This window comes from Semicossyphus pulcher, unplaced genomic scaffold (genome assembly GCF_022749685.1).
Source record: "Semicossyphus pulcher isolate SPU_LCO1_2020_fin unplaced genomic scaffold, fSemPul1.0.p SCAF_12, whole genome shotgun sequence".
NCBI classification, from domain to species: domain Eukaryota; kingdom Metazoa; phylum Chordata; class Actinopteri; order Labriformes; family Labridae; genus Semicossyphus; species Semicossyphus pulcher.
This window is the reverse complement of record NW_027211626.1, coordinates 3,433,708-3,458,496: the sequence shown is the minus strand read 5'-3', so window position 1 is coordinate 3,458,496 and position 24,789 is coordinate 3,433,708. Positions and strand designations below refer to the sequence as shown.

The following is a 24,789-nucleotide window of genomic DNA, read 5'->3' as shown; positions in this document are numbered from 1 at the left end:
TGCGTTGTCCATCTTTATATAGTCATTCGCTCAAAGACAGTGACGAAGAAGGAAATCGTACCTAAAAATAGCACTTAAATGAATTTAATTTATTGTAAACTAAAGATAAAATAAACAGTTATGCAAGTTAGAAAGGTCTGTCATGAATGGAGTGTATGAATGAGTGTGGTGACCAGAGGAAGAGAGGAGAGAGAGAAGCTAGCTTGGAAGCTACTTAAATAAGCTATGGTGCAGGCAGTCTCCTGATGTCCTTTCCGACTCATCCCATTGGCTCCTGAACCAGGAAGCCAAACAAACAACCAATAGCAGGCAGAGGGGGCAGGAAGTCACACTATTTTACAGAATGGATTGTTATTAGCAAGAATGTAGATCCTGTGAACTTCACAGCAGGTGGCATTGATGATGATGCTAATGATGCTAATGTAGGCGGCTAATGTAAAGTGAAGGAGGGCATAAAAAGTCTGATTCACGAGGATCAATCGCTGACCTGGCTCAGCAATAAAGAAAGATGCTCACAGGGATAACAAGAACAGGTTTTTATTAATATTTTGTAATACCATATATAATGCAATTGCATATCTTTGGCGAAAATAAATCTTATAAACATTTTATCAACAGAGGTTAGCATACAAAAACCAAAAGGTGTGTCGGTCCAGTAGACATGGCAGACAACTGACACAAACTGATACTGGGTTGGCAGCTTTGTCAAATGCAACAAAATGTTCATCATACCCCAAAGGAACTGCAACAGAAGTTTGAGACTCACATAACCAATATTCACTAACAGCTGTTGAGCGATGAAGCGACCGGGTTTCGAGTCTGTAGCTCGTCCGCTGACTCAGCGTCAACATTACAATTCTTTTGCAAGTGCTACAGAAAATATGAGTCAAATTCTCCCCCGAAAGTCTCCATAATTTCTCTGCAGTTTTCCCCTTACTCAAAAGTAGGTCTGAAACTCCACAGCAACAGCCTGAGGGACGTTTCAGAGAGATTCAAAACATCCTGTAACAATACCTGGAAGCATGAGTTATGATGGCAGTATTTTGTTTTTTAAAGTTTCTAATCTGTGATGAGATCGAGAGCAAATCAAGGTGACTACTTAGTCATAAAATCTAAACATAAACATGAGACAAATATAAAAAAATGATTCAATCATCTTTAAATAACCTCTACAGCACGTGGGAAATGTGTTCACATCAAATTCTATACCCCAGCTGTACGTCAAATTTTGGCAACAAAAGATTTCAGGATCAAAGTTAATTAACTGTCTTCTATCAAGACAAACAAAAAGCAAAACAAAACATCAAGAAAACCTGGCAGTCATGGTTAAAGTGAAAATAAAACACCCGCTCTAGAGACAAAGGACATTGGCAAAATACTTATTCACTGTAAAATAGCGAAAGGAAAAAAGGCGTATTGCTGGAAAATAAAACAAGGAAAAACAAACTTTCACAGAGGGAGAAAAATAATGTGCCCAGTCAGTTTTATATGACCAGTGTTTGATAGAGTATGCATTCAATAATCCCATAAATTAAAGTCATAAATAAGGTGATGATTAATGAACAATAATTTGTTCTTTTTTCACAGCTAAACAAGACCAGTGTATGCAAGTAAAACTTCTGAGAACTGTAGCTTACTCTCTCTGCGGAGAGCAGTCCCCACTCTGAAGCGACAAAAATAAACCAAAAAGATTGGTTAAGTCACTGCACTGACCAGAATCCTCTCCCATTTCCTGTTCGGATGATTCAGAGAAGTAGGGCAACGTTGCTCTAAATCACAACTACATCGTGGCAGCAGGGGAATCGAGAGACAATGGCCCCTTACAGTTTAACATCAGTGGCACAAGAACATGTTTGGCACCGACCATGCATGCTATACTAACAGTGTCTGTGACACGATGTGGTCAAGTACTGTGGGAAAAATAATAATAATTGAGTTTTTGTGTGCTTCCATGCTACCTTGTGTTATATTGGCTGCGAGTGTGCAGCGTTTTTCAAAGCTCAAATGAGAATTGTGGCATTTTACACAAGTGGTTTGCAACTTCCCCTCAGTGAACGGCATGCAATCAACTGACAGTAAACACTCCGTTTCACAGCTTGACGAGAGAGCGTGCACTTCCTTATTTTGTTCTAGGGAGGAAGGGCAAGGACGAAACACCAGTAGCCTGCCAGAACAGACTGAGGGCGCAATATAAGAGCAGCACAGGTCTTTAACTTCTCGCCTGCGAGCGACTGCACATGCAGAGTTCAGCTTTCTCTGGCTGCGGCTATATCCTCTTCTATGCTCGTCACTTTCCAATTACTTTAACCACAAACAGACACACTTTCTCCTCAAGGTGTGAATTAACCTGGCCACAGAAAATTAGCTGTGTTGTGATTTTCTAACTACATGGTTCAAACAACAAAGAAAACAAACTGCAAACCCAAATTATGGAGCAGGAAGTTGTGGTAATTTTAGCTCGCTCTGCTCAAAAGGACCACAAGCAAGCATACCGGAGATCCGTCATTATATCAATCACATTCATTGGAGCAGTATGATTACTCATTCATTAGGACAAAAAAGGTTTTGACCACCATTATCTCAGGTTTAGGCTGCAGTCAACATGCACTATGATACACACACACACACGCTAAATTAAAAATAAACCTGTGGGGATAACCTATGACCACACAGTGAACATCTGGCACCACATGGCAGATGTTCACTTTGCATAGGCTGTCACCAAACATGTGAATATATGTTCCGAGTCTGCACAGTAAATGTCAAAAACACACTGATGGATGAGAGGCATCGACAGGATGAGCAAAAAACAGCTTCATTTGTATCGCGCTGTAATGGCCGCACATAAATGAGCGAAGTACTTTAGCTAACTTTGCAACTAAATTTGGCAGTGGCAGAGGAATACTATTTCAACATCTTGCTAATCCTGAAATAGAGCCAGAGCTCGTGTGTAATAAGTTTATCGCATAACAAGATCATAGTACTGCTCCATTCATTCTCTTAATTGTAAAGTTTAACTAGCATACTCGACTCTGAAAAACGCCACCATGAAATAAAGTCAAAAAGTTAAGGTTGTGGATTAATTATTGCATCTCTCATAAAAGAGGATTCATAGAGCGAGAATTCCTTTCAAAAACAGTGGCATCTTTTTTCTTCAGCACAAAAAGGAGAAACCGATAACACCAGGAGGTTAGATTTTGTCTGTTACAAACATGCACTCATTCGCTTCATAAATAGATTCACTTGGAAGAGGATACAGGTTTGAGGAGGAAGCATGCAACGCTTTGAGTTATAAAACCTTCAGCTTTTCCCAGTTTGTCTTTCAGAGGGAAATCCTTGAATCACAATCTTCAAATCCAACAGAAGCAGGCAGGTCGTTTTGGATAGGTTTGTTTCTTGATGGTTCTCCATAGCCCCAAACACCCGCCCCCAGCAGTCACCCCCGAGTTACAAAAGTCTCTATATGGCTTTGTTCTCCTGTGTGAACGATACTATTGCCATTTGTTTTGTTGGACAGGGGTATTCCCAAACAAAAAAGGCTCAAAATGGTCAATGAACGATCAGATAAGGAGAAGGAGGCACACTGGGACACACGATCAGGGGTCAGAGGTTAGGGTTCACAGGGTCCAGAGTCTGATGGGGGGCTAAAACAAAAAACATCTTATTTCCTGTTAAGTTTTGTGCTCTTGACAGTGCGTTTGGAGCCCTCTGTGCAGCTGCGTATACCAGCGAGGTGCAGCAAAGAGCCGGCAGCCTCCTTCAGCTCCTCGTCCAGCTCCGGCTTCGCCTCTCGGCGTGGCCTTTTGCCGGTGGGCCACTTGATCGCCGGCGGACGCCGAGACGTCCGCTGGACGCCCCTCTCGTCCCAGAGGTCGGAGTCCTCGTCGCTGTGGAAGCCCTCGCTGCCGGCACGGCGGGACTGCCTGCGGTCGCAGCCTCCTTCGTCCAGTGAGGAAAGAGATGAGGAGGAGGAGCGGGAGGAGCAGCGCTGCAGGGCGACGCTGCTGTAGTTGTGGTCCTGCTTTGGATCACTGCTCACCAGGACCGAGTCGGGTCGGGAGAGGTCCAGCGGGCCTTCAGAATTGCCTTCGAAGAGCAGGAAGTGGAAAGAGTTAAAGTTACACTCAAAAGAAGAAGAAGATTTTACAAAAGATGTTAGTATTGCATCTTATAGCCGTGTTAAACTAATATGAAAGATTGGGGAAGTGTCTCACTTTGGTTGGTTAAAATAAGGTCGCGACTTTTACTAAGTAAAGCTTTGTATAACTTTTCTTTACCGGCTTTCAAATGTGTAAAAGCAATCAGACACAGTGAAGCACACACTGTAGCTTTAACCTGCTTTGTTTACAACTGTAAAGCAGAACTAGGAGTCTTCTCAACCCAGGAGGGAAAAACCTGATTTAAAAATATCTTGCTGCATGCTAAAACAGAAATTAGCAAAACCCAGTCACACTGTATCAAATGAACTAAGCTCCTGACTTAAACTGGCTCAATATTCCACAAAAAGCATGTCAGAATAAATCGTATGTTAAAAGTTACAGTTCAACATTTAAGGAAACATGCTTATTCGTTGTCTTGCAGAGGTGATAGATGAGAAGATTGGGACCAGTAACTTCAGGGAGTCTCCAAATTCCTAGCCAAAAAGTAGTCTGGTACATCCCCCCATTAAAATAGGGAATTGTCCTTTAAAACAAAAAAATAAACATAGGTGCTGGTCTATAGATTTTGTTCCCTTTGGACGGAGCCAGGCTATCCGTTTCCCCCTATTTCCAGTCTTCCTGCTAAGCCAACCTTTCCCTGGCTCTTGTGTTTCCCAAATGTACAACTATTCTGCTTAACTGTATTTAATGTTCTTGAAACCTTTGCCCTGCGTGAGCCAACATTTCTCTTGTAAGAACATGGGACGTTTACATTCACACACATTAAAGCACACAAAACAAAAGAATAAAGCAATGAAAGGGTGGTATGTCAGGGGGAATCAGACAAACAGTTGGAAGAATAGGTGAAAGTATGGCTGCTTGTGGATCCTCTTACATGGGTCAACGTGGTGCCCGGGGGCAGAGTTTAAGAGCATCATGGCAGTGGCAGCATCAATGTCAGACTCTGGAAGAGGAGAGAACATGCATGATGGTCAGTCCTACGGCGTGAAAGCATGGTCGCCAGGGCATCTCTGCTAAGACTAGGAGTGGGGTTGGGATCTTATGATAATTTTACAATCAAAGCAACCCAATCAGTGCTTAGAGGGCGGATTGGCTACTCAGAAGGTTCAACGTAACAAAAAATGCAGAAGATAAATTCAAGCCACTGATACTGAGAGTGCATCCGATCTTTTCAGACCTCACAAAGTGTCTAAAAGCCTCAGAGCTCACTTCTGGGGCTCTAAATTATTAATGATTACAGTGAGACTGAGTGCTCGACACTCTGCACCGGCAGAACCTCTGCCTGTAGTCAAGGTTACAAATCCAAGAGGCAGAGAGGGGGGGAGGAAGAGGAGTCTGAGACATCGACTGGGAGCTCTCAACATTATGGTCTACATGAGGCATCAATGACTTGAAAGCAACACATCAAAATAAGAGTTGAGGATAAAAGCACAGTGATGCTGAATGTTCTGGGGCTGAAATGTGCAAAGGCAACAGAATCAAAATACAAAACACAAAGTGAAAAACTGCACAGATTGTTGTTTTTGTAAATATGCAGATTCTTGCTGGGCGGGCAGCTTCTACTGTGCAAAACAAAACATGTAAACACTTAGATGAGTTTGCTGCAGTCTCACCTTTGAATGAGCAGCCTTGTAGAAAGAGATGGCGAGGGGGTGAGGAGGCACTGCAGAAGGTAGACAAAAGACAAGTCAAATGTGATGCTTTAAAAAAAGTGCAGCAAATAAATAGATTATGGTTCTGCTGATTTTTTGGCACCCAGAGAGTGTCGGGATGAAGGTTTACCTGGGTGGGGAGGCGGGTGGTGTGCAGAAGGCATGTGCGGCAGGGAAGTGCTGCTTCTTAAGAGCTTGGATCAGGTTGGGGCGGTACTCAGGGTCGACGCACCAGAGAGAACCTTTTCCATTGGCCTGCAGGACAGAGACGGGACAGTCAAACTTCCACTCCCAGGTTACAAAGTAAGAAACTTGTGGCAACAAAATTTGAGAGGAATTTTGATTCACAGTAGATCTAGATTTTCTTTAAAAAGGAAAAGAAATCCAGTGCCGGTTTAGTGCCCGGTTAAAGCGTGCGCCCCATGCATAACCCTCAACGCAGCGACCCCAGGCTCGACTCCGACCCTCGGCCACTTGCTGCACATCATCCCAGCTCACTCTCCCCTCATTTCCGACTCTATCCAAAAAAGGCAAAGGCCATAATCTTTAAAAGGGCCAGTTTGCCGACTTTCAACCTCAGTCCTATCATGCTATTATAGGGAGCTAATGCCATTATGGTGCAATTTTGCTCTGTGCCTTTGGAGGACGCTATCCACTTCTCCAATGTCACCTGGAAAACCTCCACCAGACTATGTAAAAGGTGTCACCTGGCGGAGGCCAGGGAGCTCGCTAAACTACACTTCCTCAGTCTTGGACGCCTGCCTCCGATGTCATGTCTCGTTCAAAATCGTCAGGTTTGAAATGTAGACTGCAGACCTGAAGATCTTTTAGACGATCCCCTGGTATGTTCTCGTTGTATTTCGAATTCTGTCCTGCTCTGAGTCTTTTCAGAGGGAGGGGCGCAATGCAGCTGGGTGTTGTAGGAATGAAGAATGGGTGAAACTGTAAGCTGTTTTTACAACTTTCTCCATAGCTATGGCACCAATTTCAAATATTATTGCATCTATTGATGACAGAGAATACCAGCTTTGACTGACAGCAGCTTTTTCCAGGGGCGAATCGCTCCTTTGATAGGAACAAAGGAAAAGAGATGCCCAGAAATGCAACACAAATGCAAAAGGTGTTTAGAATGTATTCCGTTTCATCCTTTGATAAAATGTAGACGCTACCATGTGGAGTTTTCTTGTTAACAAACAGAAGCTATGTTTAAATTGAGTTTTTCTTAACAGAACATAAATTTGAAGCCAAACTAATCTGGCTGCTGAAACATTTCCTCATAATATATTTAGCGTTTTAAATCATGCATTGTTTATATTCAGGTTTGCAAATACTGCCTCTATGGATGCACTGAAACGCTTCTTTGTGCATGACAAAAACCCCACACTCTACCTTTACTGATACAAAGAGAAATTTCAGCGCAGTATGAATGATTGTAATTATTAACCTTTTAGAGATTAGTCACTGTGGCAAAGAAATCACTTTTACAACAATAAGCTTCACAGCAGCTTTTGTGCGAGACATCCAAACTTAAATTGCTTTGAAATAAAATAAAAAACTGAAAACAACTGACTATTTGTGGAAATATTCTGTTCTTAAGCCATTATAAGAGCCAGAGATTTATTCGTTAAAAGGCTTACATTCAGAGAGTCTCATTCTGCACAAAAGACAAAACTTTAGAGCAAAAGTTCAGAAAGGAAACACAACAGAGGAAACTAGAAAATGCATCACTAAGAATTCCTCAACAAAAGGAGGAAGTAAGTGCTCCGCAGCGCTGTGTGGGGAATGAATTTGTCTGTTGGTGATGTGTGCGGGAGTGTGTTAACTGTCACTTTATCTGATGGCGGCGCGTTGCCCAGCCTGGGAGGAGAAGTGAGCGAGAGAGAGAGGGAGGGAGGGAGGGAGGAGAATAACCTTGACTCAGATTACCAACCAGCCCTGATGCAGGAAGAAGGAAATGTCTCCATGGCAACGGAAACCACCAGCCAGTGTCATGTGATTTCTGGCGCTGGTCTCTCAGCAGACGAAGGGCTCACGCTGCGCACCTGCATGCTGAGCGGCCTGTGCATCACCATGTTGCTACTCGCTGAGTGCTAACCGCCATCCCCTCCCACGGTGGGAAAATATGAGGTCGTAGCCAGGCTCAGCGTTGGCATCATTAGCTCTACCCGTCACACACGCCTGAACTCATGCTGAAGCTCAATATGGCTGCCACCGTGTGCAAGTGTTATGATTTCAAATCTAATTTAAAAGACGCACCTATTTTTTGTCTGACTTTTTGTTCAGTCTGATGTTTTCCACATGACTTCTGCTTGCCCTTTTCTGTTTTTGATTTCATCTATTTCTCCCTACTTCCTATTTAATAATTCTGATTGTGATCAAGATGTTGTAAGTGTTATTTCTGAGGTATAACTGCTTTTGTGTTACTACTTGAATCATTTATACTTGTACTGAGGCAGAGGATTAAACGTCCTGCATTGGCTGAAAAAAAACGTTTCATTCTTTTGAACGTGTCTTATTGATGTGACGTGTTATTTCCTGGATTAGTACGGCAACATACCAGTAAGGTTGCCTGACTGAACCCCCGACTCTCTCGATAACTTACAAATACAAACTACACTGAAATGAAGCATAAAAGCTCCACATTATGTCAGGAATAAAGCTCCATTGAACTCCCTGAAAACTATTGTCTGATTGGGTCTTAGATGAAAGCAAAACGTTCTGTCAAAGTTGTAATAGTTTTGTCACATGACAGATTTCGTTTCTCTGTTGTTTTCTCAGTGAGTGAAGCAGGCGAGGCTCGGTTGGAGACAGGTGATGTCAAGTACCTCTGTGCACCAATCAGGATTGAGCAATATTTTAATGAAAATGTGATGACATTTTTACGATTGTTTGCTGATGTAACTAAAGCACTGTCAATCAAAACGGAAAAACAACATGCTAACCGTCTTGATAAAGACGTCTGGTAACTTTAAGGGCGATAAACTGCTGTTAAGAATTTTTGTTTTATCACATACTGCACAGGTTGTCACCTATGAGCTGGTATCTGTCCAAACAGTGAAGAATAAGGCGTTTTGTAGTCGTCTTAATAATATTTTTGTATGTAGGGAGAACAGAGGTTTTCTGTAGAACATTTAAAAAATGTTTTAAATTTTATGTCCCACCCCAAAGAAACAGAACCTACGAGCTTGGTAGCAGCTATGGGTCGTTATTGTATTTTAGTTTACATTTTTGCACCTAAAGCACTAATGGCAACTGTTTAATATCTGCAACAAGTCTCTCCTGACCTTCCTGCTTTCAAAGGACACGTGTAAATATGCTTAAACGAATTCCACTCTGCTATCAGTCTCATGGGAATATTAACTATATCCGTGCCTCAATTCAGGGGCTGCATCCTTCGAAGGACGCGGTCTACAGAGGATGAGTCATTCGTAGCCTGTGTAGACGCTAAGGCTGAACTGAAATGAGACGGTCAAGTCTACGGATGATTTCCTGTTTGCGTCACCAAACGCTGCTCCTGACGCCTAGCAACAGGTAGCTAACTGGCTAACTAGCCATCATAAACATCACACAACTTAACCTATTTTTTTAGAGATAATTTGTTTTAAGGCCCCTTTTGTCTCTTTAACATTTGTATCGCTAGCTATTCGGTTGAGTTGAAACCAAAAACGTTTACATTTACAGTGTGCTGCTCGGCTGCGTAAGAGCCCACCATCTCGTTTGAATTGGCGCGCAATGAATCTCGGGATACATTGGGCCGTGAAGGATGCACCCGAAGGATCCTTTGTGGCCGAGGAAAAGGAGGACGCATTCGTCAGGCCGCATCTGAATGAGCCTTCGACGCACCGCCGTGATGCAATCTGCCTTCAAATACGTCCTTGGATGCAGCCCCTGAATTGGGACACAGCTTATACTAGTTGCTTATTTCGTCATAATTCTTCTACAGTATTCAGCAAGATTTGAAGCCATGTTTTTAAGAGCTTTTAAGTCAGCAATGTTTTAAAAAAAAACAGAAGAACAACTTCTCTTGTTCATTTTCGTACCCTTCCTGTTCCTTACCGTATAAGCCGACACAAAGGTTTGAACAATAAATGGAAATCACATCAAATAGGAAGTAAATAATAAATTTGCTTAACAAACGCTTCACTCATTTCTAATTCAGTTCACAAGAATGTTTGGGCAGGATGTGTTTAACCTTTTGTCACCATGAGAGTATGAGAGGGTCAACTTCTCTATTCTTCTTTCTGTAAAGGAACACCAACACAAATTTGCATGCGTGACACAGATTCTCCCACAAACTCATCTCTGTCTCCAACAAACTCATCTCTGCCCTTTAGTTCACATTTGCCTCCTTTTCTCAGTGTGACGTTGAGGTTTCCATCAGTGGGCCGCCTCTCTCTGCTGGTTAAAAGAGTTGCACTACCTTGTTGTGCTCTGGGAGATAGAGTCCTATCTTAGTGTGCTGTGTTTGCGTTTCTTCTGAAGGAGTATCTGTGTCCTTGACTGGATTCCAGCCTTATCTCAGCAGAGTCAGAGGTCCCTGCGACTGTGTTACAGGCAGTGTCACATGAGACACACTGCAGCCTCACACTGCAACACAATATTCAGCTACAGTGTTGTGTTAAACAAAGCGGACACATTTGGAAGTTTTACCATCACGTCATCAAAAAATGATGCAATGGGAACAGTTTCAAAAGGCATAAACAGAGCAGCTCTTCAAGTTTAAATCTGTGTGAGTTGTATGAGAGTAAGAAGACAGTTTGCTAACATACCTTTCCCAAACTCCTTTCGACCTTGCGGAAGCATTTGTTCAGGGACAAGTTGTGGCGAACTGAGTTCTTCCAGCCGGTGGGAGCGTTGGAGAAGTAAGGGAAGTGCTCGAGAATCCAGCCGTAGATTTCTTTAACAGGCAAAGATTTGCTGGGTGACTGCTCGATGGCCATGTAGATGAGGAGAGAAAACGAGAAAGGGGGCTTTGACTTCATCGAGTCCCGCTCCCTGCCTCTCCCGTGTGACGAAGATGAGGAGGAGGAAGACGGGCCCTGGTTGGAGCCGTAGTCTCCCTCTATGTCGAAGAGGGGGCTGCCGCTGGGCTGAGCCTCCGGACCTCCCAGAGTGAAGTTCTGAAGCAGGTTCTCGTGCAGCCAGTTGAGGTTGGTGAGCTCCTCATCCTCCGTGCCTCCTGTTCGATCCACGCTGGTCGCCAGCGGACTGGACGCACACTCCGCCTCAGGCAGCGTTCCCACACCACAGACACCTCTGAGCCCCGTTCGCTCCTCTTGCATACCCGGAATTTCCGTTTTCTTATCTGGTGACATCCCAATGATTGGACCCATTAAATCAAAGAGGTCTGGAGAGAGAAAAGAGGAGGGTGTTAAAGCAGGAAATGTGGCTGGAAATAGTGCAAACATGATATGAATGTTGAGAGTAAATGGGCTGTACTTGTATAGCAATTTCCTAGTCTTGCGACCACTTAAAGCTGCTTTTACACTACATGTCACATTCACCCTTTCACACACACATTCACACACCAACGGCAGAGGCTGCTACGTGAAGTGCCCGACTGTCAATCAGTCATCACATTCACACACCGTTGGCTATGCCACCGGGAGCAATTCGGGGTTCAGTGTCTTGCATGAAGACTGAGGGAGCTGGGGATTGAACCACCACCCCTACCGATTGAAAGGCGACCGACTCCACCACTGAGCCACACGGCCGAGTCTCCAAAAAATCTGGCTAAAAAAGTGACATTCAAATTATTACAAAACCTTGTACCAAAAACAACTCAATTTGCTGTTAAGACCATTTTTTAAGACTTTGTGAGCGTGGCAGATCAACTTTTGATTGACATCTGCCTAGCACTTCTAGACATGTTTGAGTCATCTGACTCAGATCAGAGCAGGGAGAGGCCTGACATCTGAGATGGTGAGTTACAATATGCTTGCTATCCATATCATAGTTAGCTGTTAGCATACACATGCAAAGCTAGCTGAAATGCCCCTGTGAGTTCAAAAGCTATAAATGCAATGCTAAATGGTTCTACAGTGTTAGCTACTACCTTATTATTATGGAGCTAAATCTAGCCTGCTGACTACCTTTGGCAAAATCTAGATTATCAACCGCTCAGATTAAACTCCACCAGCTGAAAGTAGACAACACTGATCACCCGCGGACGATGCTAACGCTAGGTGTAAACTGCCAAACAGCTGCCATGTTACTTTAGGACTCAAACCCCAGAAAAGCTTTCAGAAACTTAAATGACAATAAATCAAATTTGGATTAAACAACTATATACACAAGACCCTAAATTACATACTTAGAAGGCTATAGTTGATAGCTTTTAAGATTAACAGACACAATTTCTGACTGTAAAGCGATTTCAAAACAAAGTTGGCAGTATAAAATAACTGGATGTGACTTTATTAAAAGATGCTCTTCCAAGATTTGACCCTGTTTTCTTAAGTCTTCCCCGGGTCCACACCCCCAGTGCCAGTCCCCATCTGCGTCTATCCCTCTCCCTGTGGCCCTCTCACTGCCCCACTCCTCCACGCCTGGCGAGGACGCCGGAGAGGCTCTCAGCCGTCCCCTCCTCTTGACTCCAGCCGAGGAGGACCTTCGAGGATGTCCTCTCAAGACACTGCACCGACTTAAGCTCCACTCCTCGACGCCCACCTCGTTTGAGACGAGACCCAGCTGCTCGTTATGTGTAAATGAGCATGAAACCATCGGACGGCTGCAGGAAGGAGTGGAAGGCCTCCATCTTGCAGAGTGGATGGCTCTTACAGGCTGATCTGCATTCAGCCAGGATCAAGACTCAATTTGTCACATGCTAGATTAAGTAGTGTAAAGAGGCTGCAGACCCGGGAGTTGTCAGTCATTAAACAGCACTAGGAAATTCAATATAGCCATGAGCGCTGTATCATTAGATAATTCCACCCAAGTACTGTTATTAAGAAGACAATGATAAGTTTACAGAGGACCAATTCTTGGTGGGTAATCTTTTTAAAGAGCCAATGCTTTTAGTCGAACCAAATGGATGAAGATTCGATTATAGGCACAACACATACGTCCAACTTTCAGCGCACTAAAATGAAGAAAAAAGAAATGATCTTCAACAACTTTTTGTTCAATAAACCTGTTAAAAACAAACAACAAGCTTTACGTCCTGGGTGTCAACATGAAGACCGCGCCGTCCCCTTAATTAAGAGCAGAAACCCCCCAAACAAGAGATCTTAAAGCCCCTCAGGTCAAATGACTGCTGTAGACCCGGGTAATTATCACATCAGCTCTGATCGGCAATGATGGGAACACAAAACCCAGGTAGATGCGCTAATCTCCGCCCCCTTTCCAACGATGCTATGACGCGCATTGAAGTTCTGGCGACTGTCGGGTAAATACAGAAGAACAACATACAACATTTAATATGTTCTTTTTTTCCTTCCAGATGCAGCAACACTGGCAAGACAGCGTGGTGAGAGAGCTTCTTCTGAACTGAGGGAAGTTTGTTGTTCGCCCTGTTTCTGGCGTGTTTGTGATGTCAGACGGTGACGCAGCAGAAAAGAGACCGAAAGGAGTATACTCTACTGGCAATGGGAAAAGAGACAATCAGCATAAATTAGTGGGTCTTCCCAGGTCTGAAAATCCTGCGTCAATGCGGTAATTTTGGTGGGAAAGGGGTAATCCATGCTGGCTGGCTCTGCCTTTCCACAGATGACCACTGCAGCCATTCTGCTGCACCTGTGAGGGGACACCAGATGCCCCAGACCAGGTGAGTCTGGGTCATTCATGGGAGGTAAGGCAGGTCGCACAGAGAGAGGCCAATGCCTTTTTATTTCTGCAATAAGATAAGAATTGGGTCAAACTCGAGTGTGTTTGCACAGTGGGTGAAACAAGAGAGGGAGTGTACACACTTACACACACAAATCAGTTTGTCACAAGGACAGGAGGGGCAAGAAGGAGGCGTTACAAAATGACCACTCAACTCTGAGGGTATAAACACACAGCAGACAGATCCTGTTTAGGCTTCAAACTACTTCTTAATCTTCCGTCATGTTTTATTCAGCCTTTAAAGCACTTCCTGTCTGCTGTAGGTGACGTCACGTGAGCTACATTTGTCCTGCATTCTGCCTCTCTATGCACACACGTCTGTGATTTTGAACACCAAAAAAAGGGAAATCAAAGCGCTTTCCAGGCCAAAGGCAAAGGGACAGGCTGTGAGAGCAAAGGAAGGGACATAATAAAAGGGAAATCCTTTTATGGAAGGACAGAGGAAGACAGAAAGAGAGACCAAGAGAGCGAGAGAGAGAGACAGCTGAGACTCAGTGAGGTGGGCTATGCAAGTTATCCTCAGTCAAGGATGAATCACAGCTCTCAGCAAAGTAGAGCAATCAGATGTGTCAGGCAGCGAGAGAACTGCCCATTTGTGTTAAAAGAAAATCTCTGCTCAAGAGACCAAAACACAAAAAGATCTCCCTCGACATGACAGGTTCCTACTCTGTATGAATTTACAAATAGAAAGGGGACCGTGCAGACGAGCCTGCAGGTTTGGAGGACAATATCATTTATACTTCTAAGAATAACTTCTTATTCAAGCTAGCTGTGCACACGAGCCTCACATCCAGCACTTTAGGAAATGGAATATTCATGCTAGGGTTGGGTTATAGGCAAAATAAATTATCCCAATATCCTTTTTTTAGCAATATTTATCACGAAACTAAATTTGATAATGCTGCCAGTTTGAAGAGATTCCTGACTATGACGAAAGCTTGAAGAAACCAGAACCATTTGCAGGTGCTAAAGTTGCATTCCTTGATTTATTTAAGTAAAAAAAGACAATTAAACGCAGAATAAGGCAGTTTCAATTTAAAAATCAGTGTTTCTCTGCGATCTTTGGCGGGCAGTATGTCAGTAGGGGCTGTGATATGAGCTGCCGCTAACGATTATAGCTCATTGTTAGGTTAAAATTCCTGTTCCTGTTAGTCGTTCATGAGGTTTCAGCCACTCAGCCCTAGTCAAGGTACAACTGAGGGCACATTTACACAAAGTGATTCTAGATTTGTGTTGATTGAAGAGAGAAAGAGAGAATTTGAGGACAATATTTGACAAAGATACCAGGCAGTCTTTGAAGTCAAACTTTAAACTGTTGTTTGTGACTTAAAGTCAAGTTTAGAGCAATGATTGTGTTACCTAATACACGCGGATGACAAACATTAAGGTTAAACCACAAGCCAACACAGGTGTGGCAAAAAAGGCCTTGTAGTTTCATTGGTTGTTGTTTGATTAAAAGGTGTTGTCAAGGAGTTTTCTGGACCCAGGGTCAGATATAAACACTTCAACAGGCTGTGGATGACTTGCCCGTAAACTTTATTCAGTTTTGTGGCAGGGAGATGACGAGAAGTCCCGGCGTGTGTAAAGTGTCAGGCCGCTGATTAACCTGAGAGCTTCACCTCAGTCCATCTTCACAGCCCCGACCTCTCAGCTGGGCCCTTGGGTGCCAGGGTCGCGCTTATCCTCTTTAGAGTAGCTCCTCCAGGACAACGTCATTTGAATATCAACCGAGGCAGGGTGGACGGCTGAGAGAGAGCCGCAGCCAAACACAGGAAGTGTTTTACCGTGACTGCAGCTGGTCAATTACCACTGCTGTTGCAATGATCGCAGTTATCATTGCTCTTATGAAAAGGCATCAAAGAGAGGCGGCTGGGAATGCAGTGAATAATGGGATACTAGTGTGTAGAGAGGGAGCTAATAAGCCGCGCTGGCCTGTTGACTGCAGCTCATCCTTGAAAATACACCAAAGCTGCAATGGTGCTGACCTGATGGCTCATCTGCAAGTTAAAATAGCCTCGCACACCGCCAGCCTCATCATATTCATGTGCAAACAGGCAGGCACTAACAGCAGGTGCCAAGCCACATTTCCCCCCCTTTTCAAACTGCTCTTTTATCCTGTTAAGCACTTAGCCCATTCAAAAATACACAAAGACATATGGAGATAGCTGTAAGTGGCAAATCAAGCCGTTGATGTGTCAAATGTGTACGTGGGAATGTAAAGGAGACGATAGCAGCACAAAATGAAGAGCTACTGGTTTGAGATGTTCTCCGGCGGCGAATCTCACGATCAGGACTCAGTTGCCACAGCAGCCACTGTTGTAAGGGAAGCAATTGTGCTCATGTCTGTGCATGAAGAGAGAGCTAATGTGGGGAGATCAATACAGGCGGAAAATGCTGAGGCCAGCAGTCTGCTGCTGTTCTCCACAAACCTGTCTGACAAAGAGCAGTGGGAAAGGCCAGAACCAACCTGGATGCCATGACACTCCTCTCTAAGAGCCATTAAGGCTGACTTTATGACAGCCAAACCAACCACCACAAAGCTGTTTTGTTTGGTAAAAAAATGACATACAACTTATTATATTTATGTAAATAACAGATTAGGCATGTCAGACACAAAATCTTGAGATTATATTTATAACTGCCTTTATTTGCCACACCCTTTTCACACGAAATAAACCAGTTGACACAAACCAGTTACACCTCTGTAATGGATACACAAAGGTGTGTCGCAAAGCCCCATGGCGAGGGCTGTTATTTGAAACCCTAACTGATATTTAGGTGACTACCCAGTCTGGCTGGAGCTCTAAAAATGTGAATGAGACAAAAGGGGGGGCGGGGGGTGAGAGTTAGAGAAGGAGAGAGAGGAGAGGAGAGGTGGCCAAGTAGCTGTCCCTTTATTTTATAGGAGAGTTAAATTATGTCATAATAAATAAAGCATCCATTAATGTGAAGGCTACTCAGGCGACTGCTAAAAGGACACATTTTCAAACAGAACTTCTGAATGGAAGAAACCGATCCACTCTGTAAACCAGGCTAAAGCAAATTAAAAAGCTTGCACAAAGCATTACGACCGGCCCCACGCTCGGCTCACACAAAGGAGCAGTTGTTTTTGCTCTAGTCATGTTTCGGCAGCGCTCAGTATTCACCTCACAGTTTCAAACAGAGTAACCGGGAGGGGAGGAAACACCTCCTGCCTGTTGAGGAAGTTCATTTTCAGAAAACAATTTCAGACTTCACACAGAGACACTTCGGCCTGCTCCGCATCAAAACAGTGGACTCTGAGCAGCGAGAGGCCGAGAGGTAGCGATTATTGAAGCAGCAGCGTTTACTTTGGCAATCTATGAATTCCACCAGCATGGAGCTTATAGACTGCTGACAAACACCCGAGCAGAATCTAATGAATTGACTGATGCAATCACCAAACAGTCAGGGGGGGAAAATGAGCAAACAAAACAACTGATAATGATTGTGTTGTTCATCAGGGGCATTAAACACACAGTGATTTCAAACACACAGGGCTGAACTCTGATGTGAGGCCTGTAAAAGTACATGCCAGCCCTCAGCCAACACTGAAACCTTATCTCTTGGGTCATGTGGCTGTAAGTTCAGTGTCCAAACACTTGCCAAACAACATACGCAACAACGTCACGTACTGCTCAACACCAAAAAAAGCACTGAAGGCCAGACTGTTATTTAAAATCCTGGAAATTAATTAAGTTTCTCTGTCCCTTTAACAGTTCAGTTAAAGTTTCAACATAAGCCCTTCCAGGAATGTGCTCTGGATGAGATTACCCTCCATGTAAATACAAGTGTTTGCAAATGTGTACAAGAAAACACAGAAACAAGCACGACGGCCCTGCAGACACAAACCCTTCATTTTTGAATCATAGTAAACTCTGATGGAGTCTGTACAAGGTGTCCCCGTCTAATACAATGAGAACACAGGGCTCTAATAAAGACATGAAGACAGACTGAAGTACCTTGCTTTGAAGGAATGAGAGTATTTACAGAAGCTTCTGAAGTGGGTAAATCATCTAAAAAGCAAACGCAGAAAAAATTAACAAACAGTTTGCAGCGTTATTAAAACATAGAGATGAGCTCAGGGCTTTTTGTCTGGCAGCAATGAAGGCCTGGCTACATGTATGTAACAACGCGGCCTCTTATATTTGTCTCTCACTCACTTAACTTCACTTCTACTTCAAACTTTTAGAGCATGCTAGAAAGCTTATATTTTTAATCCTGCACTTTAACAAGGGGTGCATATAGTATTCTAATTCTCCACATTCGTGCCATATTACCCCTGAGTTTTGGTACCAACATGCTACTTTTCAAGAACATTTGTTTTTTCAACAGTAAAGAATCATTGTGTAATGTAGGAAGTCCAAGTCCACTGTTTTTTCTTTCTGAATCTGATACAGACACGACGACGAATCAGATGTGATAAGACTGCTTTCATTGATGTATGGCCTGGCTGTGTACACTGAGGGAATCCTAACATAAGAAGAAGCTGAGCTAATGTTAGCTTAGCTTGGCTAGCAGACAATCCTGACGCCCGGTGTCTACCGAGGATGTTAAAACATAAAACTGCTTTATTTTGGGGTTTTTACTTGTTTTGCTTGTCTTAAAGGGAACATAGTTTAGCTGTGCAATACATTTTCTATTATTCTGATGTCTTTTTGAATCAAGTTGGTAAAGTTTGTTTCGTTTTAAAAATTGTATACGTTTTAACTGAATGATTTTTTTGAAGCCTCCTTCCTTCTGAAACCAACAAGCCGTTTTGCCTTTCAAAGGTTAGACCTTAGCCACAATTGGCTGACAGTATTTGGAGTGACCGCGTAGCCTCTCCACCGCGTGGGGGAGCCGCCGCACTGCACGGTCACTCCAAAGTTGTAGAAAACATGACTGCTCTAGGAACGGTTATTTGGCCTTATATGAACGATCCAGAATCGCCAGGAGGTATCGGAATGGTAAGGTGAAATCTTGACGACGACTTGACTACAAGCTAGTGCAAGAAGGCAGCCTGAGGTGAATGATGGTGAATGATGATTGGTGGCTTTCAGTGCAGCTGTTCTGAACGGCCCATTTCAGAGGCGACCTTTTTAAACATGTCATTCTGGAAAAACACCCAGAAATTTGAAACCCATGCAAAATATGAGAATATCCATTCAAAAGAGGTGGCCCCTTTATTTTAAATCCAACTAAATAATTTAAAAATGATGATTTGAAAGTACTGACTGCTGTAATTTTGTTTGCTTTGACTAACGTTACACTCTGTGCTTGCAATGCACTGTTTTTCTTTAACACTCCAAAAGAGATGCTGCTAGCTGCAGTTGTAAGGAATATTATTGCTGTCTAGGCTAATGTTTTGTGGAAGAAGAAACAAGTTGATAAATAATATTATTGTTATTTGTCGATAACCAATCCTGCAATTTAGTCTGTATCAGAGACGCTCAGATCACAGAACAACTGTAGTTTAGTTCTTTAAATAAGGCAAATAGACCACCGAGCACATTTCCTGTCGTCCCATTTGTACAGACTCTTAGTATGCGCAAAGTTTCAATATGCAGTGCTACAAAAATGGTTGAGATTTTATTTAGCCAGCCCGAACACTCCACAGTGGCTGCAGCAAATTAGTCGCAATGATCATAGGACAACCAGAAAGAACATCTTCTGCTCAAATTACGTTATCAATCAGAAACGTTTCCTTTCTATGCAATAAATCACCACAGTTATCTGAGGAAAATGTACGACTTTTAAAAATAACAAGCTCGAGAAAGTCTCTAGTAAACAGAGCTGTGTACGTTTTCATGGATTCAGCTGTTCAGAGAGCAATATTACACTGTCAGGCTGTGTCCTCGTTGTCACACTACTATCAATTAAATAAGTCCCGTTAATTCAGCCAGGGGTAACGAGACAAAGACCCATTGTGACACAGGACACAGCCGTGCTTCGTCCTTTCTCTTAATCAAGGAAACGGTCACATCAGTGGTGCTTTCAAGGAGGCGGGCTCTAATGAGCTGCGTCTTGAGTCTGACCCGTCATGAACTTGACAGGCACAGGGACAGTTAGGGGGTTAAAAAGGGGCAGGGAGGAGATGGAAAGTGGGGGGCGCTCATTATAGAGTCACTGCGACCAATCAAGAGATGTAAAACAATAAATGGAGAAGACAGAGGGTCACAGCAACCGGAAAACAAACATTTCCCGAATGCAACTTGTGCAAATACACAAGTATAGACATAAAACTAAAGCAGACATTGAAAACATTTCCTTTAAACCAAGTATTTTTAGATTAGCAGACCTAAATATCATCCTGTCATGTCTTGTTGTTGATGTCCTGACATTAACAATAGGTTAACCCCAGTTTGTAAAATAGTGACAGCTGTTAAGTGGAAAGCTAAGGGGATAAAAATAGATGGCATTTAGCAGTACCCTCGTCTTTCAAGAGAGGCTAAATAAATGATGTAATTTATCACAAAAAAAACAGACAGCTTCATCAGAGGAAGAGGACGAGAAAACTAAATCAAGACCAGAGAAACTAAAGATGGAGGAAGAGGCAGCACATGGGTGTAAACTCTACAGGCGTTTACATTTGCATCTCAAACTCAGAGCACCCACCTATGTTTGATTAGCAGAATGTCACAGACCCGAGACAACAGAAGAAGACACACTCCCGGGGATACCCCTCCTGCAAACACACACGCACACGGGGGGTGTGAGCAGGTGATGAAACATGTGCGGTTTCAATCACTCAAGCAAACCACGACAAACTCTGCAAGCCAGATAGGAAAACGTCAGCAGGCCCTTGTTGTGGGAGGTGGAAGGAAATACACACGTTCTTTTTACAGAATACTTTCTTAAGTTTAAAATTAACACTAACATTTCTACTTTCATTTCCTTTAAACACATGCTCCTAACCTGTTTTAAACCATTTCCCACTTTGATGTGTAAAACACTGTAATATGCACACAACATAATTACGGTCACTCCAAGCGAACAAAATAACGTCATCTTCGTAAATCTGCCAATCATCGAATTTCAACCTCTTCTATTACAACCATAATGGCTACCTCGATCACACTACCTTGAAACAGTCAGTAAAATCAAAGTCACAAACACCTTGGTAATTACAGGGTTTTTCAGTGAACAGTAGGTTATAAAACTCTGAGCATTTTTCTGTTGTGAAAAACCAGGCTAAAACTGTGTTAAGGAATCCAGAAAGTTTCAGCCACATTGGTGAGCTTTCGTAATAGATTTGAAACCACAGCCGCTCATATAGCTCCAAAGAACATGGTGGATTTTAGAGGTTGAACCTTTCATTTACTCTGGGTCAGAGTACACGCTCTGTGATAAGACTGATTACATGGCAATACCACCATTTTGAAGGGCAGATTCTGTGCCTATGAGCGATCTCGCTAACATTGGGGCTACAACAGCTACAGGCTTAAAATCCACTACCATATTATTCCATTTTAAGATGTTTTATTGTCTTCAGCATGTTGAATAAACTGGCTGTGGTGGTCTCTTTTGTTCCATTGCTTCATTGTTATCACACATCCTCAGAGGAACATCTTCCTGTTTTGTCATCAGTACAGTACAATGGAGCGACTTCTCAGAAAAGTGACACCAAAGTGTTTTCAAAGTTGTAAACATGACATACTTCGAGACTGGAGATTGAGACATAGGCTCTATGATGTCACTCCTGTAGAGTTAATTCATAGAAATAACAATGTACGTGAATATCAGGAATTATGTCTAGACTTTGATCTTATATCATAAAATGAAAATAAGAAGTAGGCCAACACCGCCGGGTTTACCGTCAGGATTATATGACTAAAACACCAAACGATACTATGACTCATGTAATCATGTGTCACATCAACTAGTTGTAAATTTCAGCTTCCAGTTTTCAAACATTGTGCAGACAATTAAAAAAGAGCATGTCGTAGAAAAGAACCTTAAAACACAGAGTAATGCTGTCTACAGTCAGAACAATGTCTCTGAGGTATGTTCAAATCACGTAAACAACCTTATGATGGTGTCAAACTAAAGATAATTCAACTCTGCTGACAATACTTTTAAATCTGTGTACTTATTAAAGCCTATTCACGTCAGCAATAATAACTGCATCACTGCGTTACGACAAGTCTTATTTTTAGAAATTAATGTCAGCAAACTTAGCAGACCCTCGTCTATTCTGGGAGGCATAAGTAGTTACCCTTCAGAGGCTCCTGTACATGTTTGTATGTACAGGAGGATTCACGCTACAACTACAAACAACAGATGGTTTGACCTACAACATGCACATGGAGGTTGTGGATATAAAATAATGGCAGATTGACAACAGCTGTTTTTTGTCTTTTTCTGTCCCTTAAGCTCCTGTTGCCTTTGTCTCCTATGTATCACCGGGGCTTTAAAAACTGACAAGCAAGGAGAAAAACAAACGTCAGTCTACATTAATGTCACAACCTTGCAAAGGAAAGGCACATTTTTCCATCACTTTTTCCAAACATACACAAAAACCTCAGCGCTCACAATGAATTTTAGATGAGGTTTGTCCAGTCGGGTAAATACAAGACTGACAGGTAGCAGGGAAAGAGACTGTAAGGGCAGACACATGGAATAACACAGAGTATATCTATTCAGTAACAACATAAGAAGTGTATTCGCCTGGATAAAGCAGATATATTTTTCCTACACTCTGGCATTGTTTGTAGAGCACTCTATATCTGGGACAATCTTGTGATAATCCATTACATCATGCGCTTAGCTAGCCCATGTAGCCTCCAAACCTCTGGAGCTGTCGATATAGCATTTGTACTATGTAATATTAAACTACTTTTATATGAGGGGAAGACATTTGTGTCTTAAATTAACATAATGTAGGTGAGACTGGGGACAGTTGCAACAAGTCTTATTCCTCCAATCAGAAACATGCTACAGAGATAGAACTCTGCACATGCCCAGTAAGACCTTCCACCAACCAGGAAGACAGAAGACACATTAAACATTTATAGCTGCATCTATTGAAAAAAAACTTGTTTTCGAGGCATGGAAGTAATTTTATTTTCACAAGCTATATTTGTTTTCATACTGTCCAAAACCTTCAAATGAGATAATCCAAACTTTTTTTTTGGGACCCTTTTTTTGTTGACTTTTTAGTGACGCTGTTAGCATGTGTCAAATTCTGTGTGTTTAGGTAGCCAATTATGTTTTGTCATGGCTGATAGGATGGGGACAACATGTGGGCCTATTTTTTTTTTTTTTTATAAATATGTCTTTAAAGCTCCTATGAGGAGTTTTTCACTGGTTATGAAACCGACTGAAATGAATCCTGATTACTCTATATAACCAACAAAAGCAAGCCAGACCATCAGCAACAAGATTTCTTATTTCTATATATTTATTTTTAATGCCTGAAACCACTGTAGGTGTCAGAAGAAGCGACTGACTGCACGCTGCCTTTGTTTACATTTTCCAGGGCAAAAATTTTAAGTGAGTGATTCATATGACTGTTAAAGAAAGCAGGATACATTTTTTTGTTAAAAACCACCACTTAAGCATGTACAGGACAAAATCAGCAAAGAGATAAGAGGTACCACTTTGTCCACAGGGGGCGCAAAATTCAACACAAACCGAAAGTTCCACACAGGAGCTTTAATGAAAGTTTTTTAAATTGCAAATTATTGTTCTTCCTGTCTGAAATATGTAAGATTGAACAGTATCTGTAACACCTTGACATTGACTTTCGGTAAGTATAAATTCTGTACTTGGCCATGTGCAGTTAATTGCTTCATATGACACCTACCCCCAGCCAGCGGTTTCACACATTAAAAATAACTATATGGAAGTAAACAATGTTATCACTGATGGTCTGGTTTGCTTTTGTAGGTCATATAGAGTAATCTGAATTAATTTCAGTCTGTTTCATAACCAGAGAAAAACTCCTCACAGGGGCTTTTAATTTGTTGAATCTATTTTAACCTCTTAGATTCAAATAAATATTGTGAAGGATATGTCAGGCATTGCCATCTTTAAATGGTATGAATATACCAGACAGACCCATATAATGTGGTTGGTCTAGTCGAAATAGTCTTTCAATAACAGAAATGCCAAAAGTGTTACAACCGTCGCCAGTCCCCCCTATTTAATATCAACGTCTTCCACAACCTGAGAAACTTGGCGGTAAACAAACTCATTAAATTAAACACTGAGTCTGAGTTAGTGTAAAAAAGATTAACTCAAAGTAGTGTGAGCAAAGAAAACTAACAGCTTCGTGGCTAATGCTAGATACACAGAGACATTAATCACCACGGACTCGAGACTGCGCTCACAAGCAGTCACACAATGAGGAATACAAAGTTACACGTCATGGCGTGGGCTATTGCACAACACATCCCGACACACTGGACTCGTTACGAACTAACTTATCACCGGTTTACTGTTTACATTTTGTTTACCTTCAATGAAATTCACGAGCTGTAACGTTACCAGCGTTAGCCCACCCACTACTACCGAGAGGCAGAGGAGCGTTAGCAGTTGCTCGGTGGGTCAGTGAAGGTAAATGTAGAGCTAGCGTTAGCATAACATTTTTAACTACCACAGACTAGTAAAGCAATTCTATTCACATATATCAAACCATAGCCACCATGTGCTATAAATATCCCACTGTGCTCTTTAAGTTTAAGAGACATAAGTAACGTTAACATTAGCTAGCTGGCCACATGCTGTCGCTTGATCTGCCATGCTGGCTGCTCTAAGCAAAGTCACTTGACCACATTTACTTTTAGCTTGTTCGAAACACAACGCGTTTACTCCCGAACGCTTGTTACTAACAGAAATTTTAAAAGACGAATTAAATACTCACATTCATACACGGCGTGCCTCGGTCCGGTGTATTTAAAAGACACGTCTGTGCGCAGTTTATTCAGATGTCTGTCTCACACAATGTCAGAGATCAGATCAGCAGCTGCTTCCTCCATACACGCAGCGCGCGGATCACACAGCGCACGGCAACGCTACCAAACCCCTAGCCGTCGTCATGGCAACAGGCCCACTTCAGCCAATCAAAACCCCTCCCCTCCTATCTCCCCTGGCAACTGCCGCAGCGCTGAAGCTCCGCGAACGCGCACGCCACCCTATTTTGCATCGCGCGG

General features: G+C 42.6%; 1 protein-coding gene across 1 annotated transcript; it reads right to left on the bottom strand.

Annotated features, from left to right (window-relative positions):
• Positions 1 to 521: 521 nt before the first annotated feature.
• On the bottom strand, positions 522 to 24,615 carry foxn2a (forkhead box N2a). Its single transcript, XM_069659243.1, has 6 exons — positions 24,501 to 24,615; positions 10,582 to 11,159; positions 5,943 to 6,067; positions 5,774 to 5,823; positions 5,035 to 5,103; positions 522 to 4,086 (listed from the first exon to the last, which is right to left on the bottom strand). Exons 2-6 carry the CDS (start codon positions 11,143 to 11,145, stop codon positions 3,662 to 3,664), a joined length of 1,233 nt encoding a protein of 410 aa, XP_069515344.1. The 5' UTR covers positions 11,146 to 11,159; positions 24,501 to 24,615; the 3' UTR covers positions 522 to 3,661.
• Positions 24,616 to 24,789: the final 174 nt, after the last annotated feature.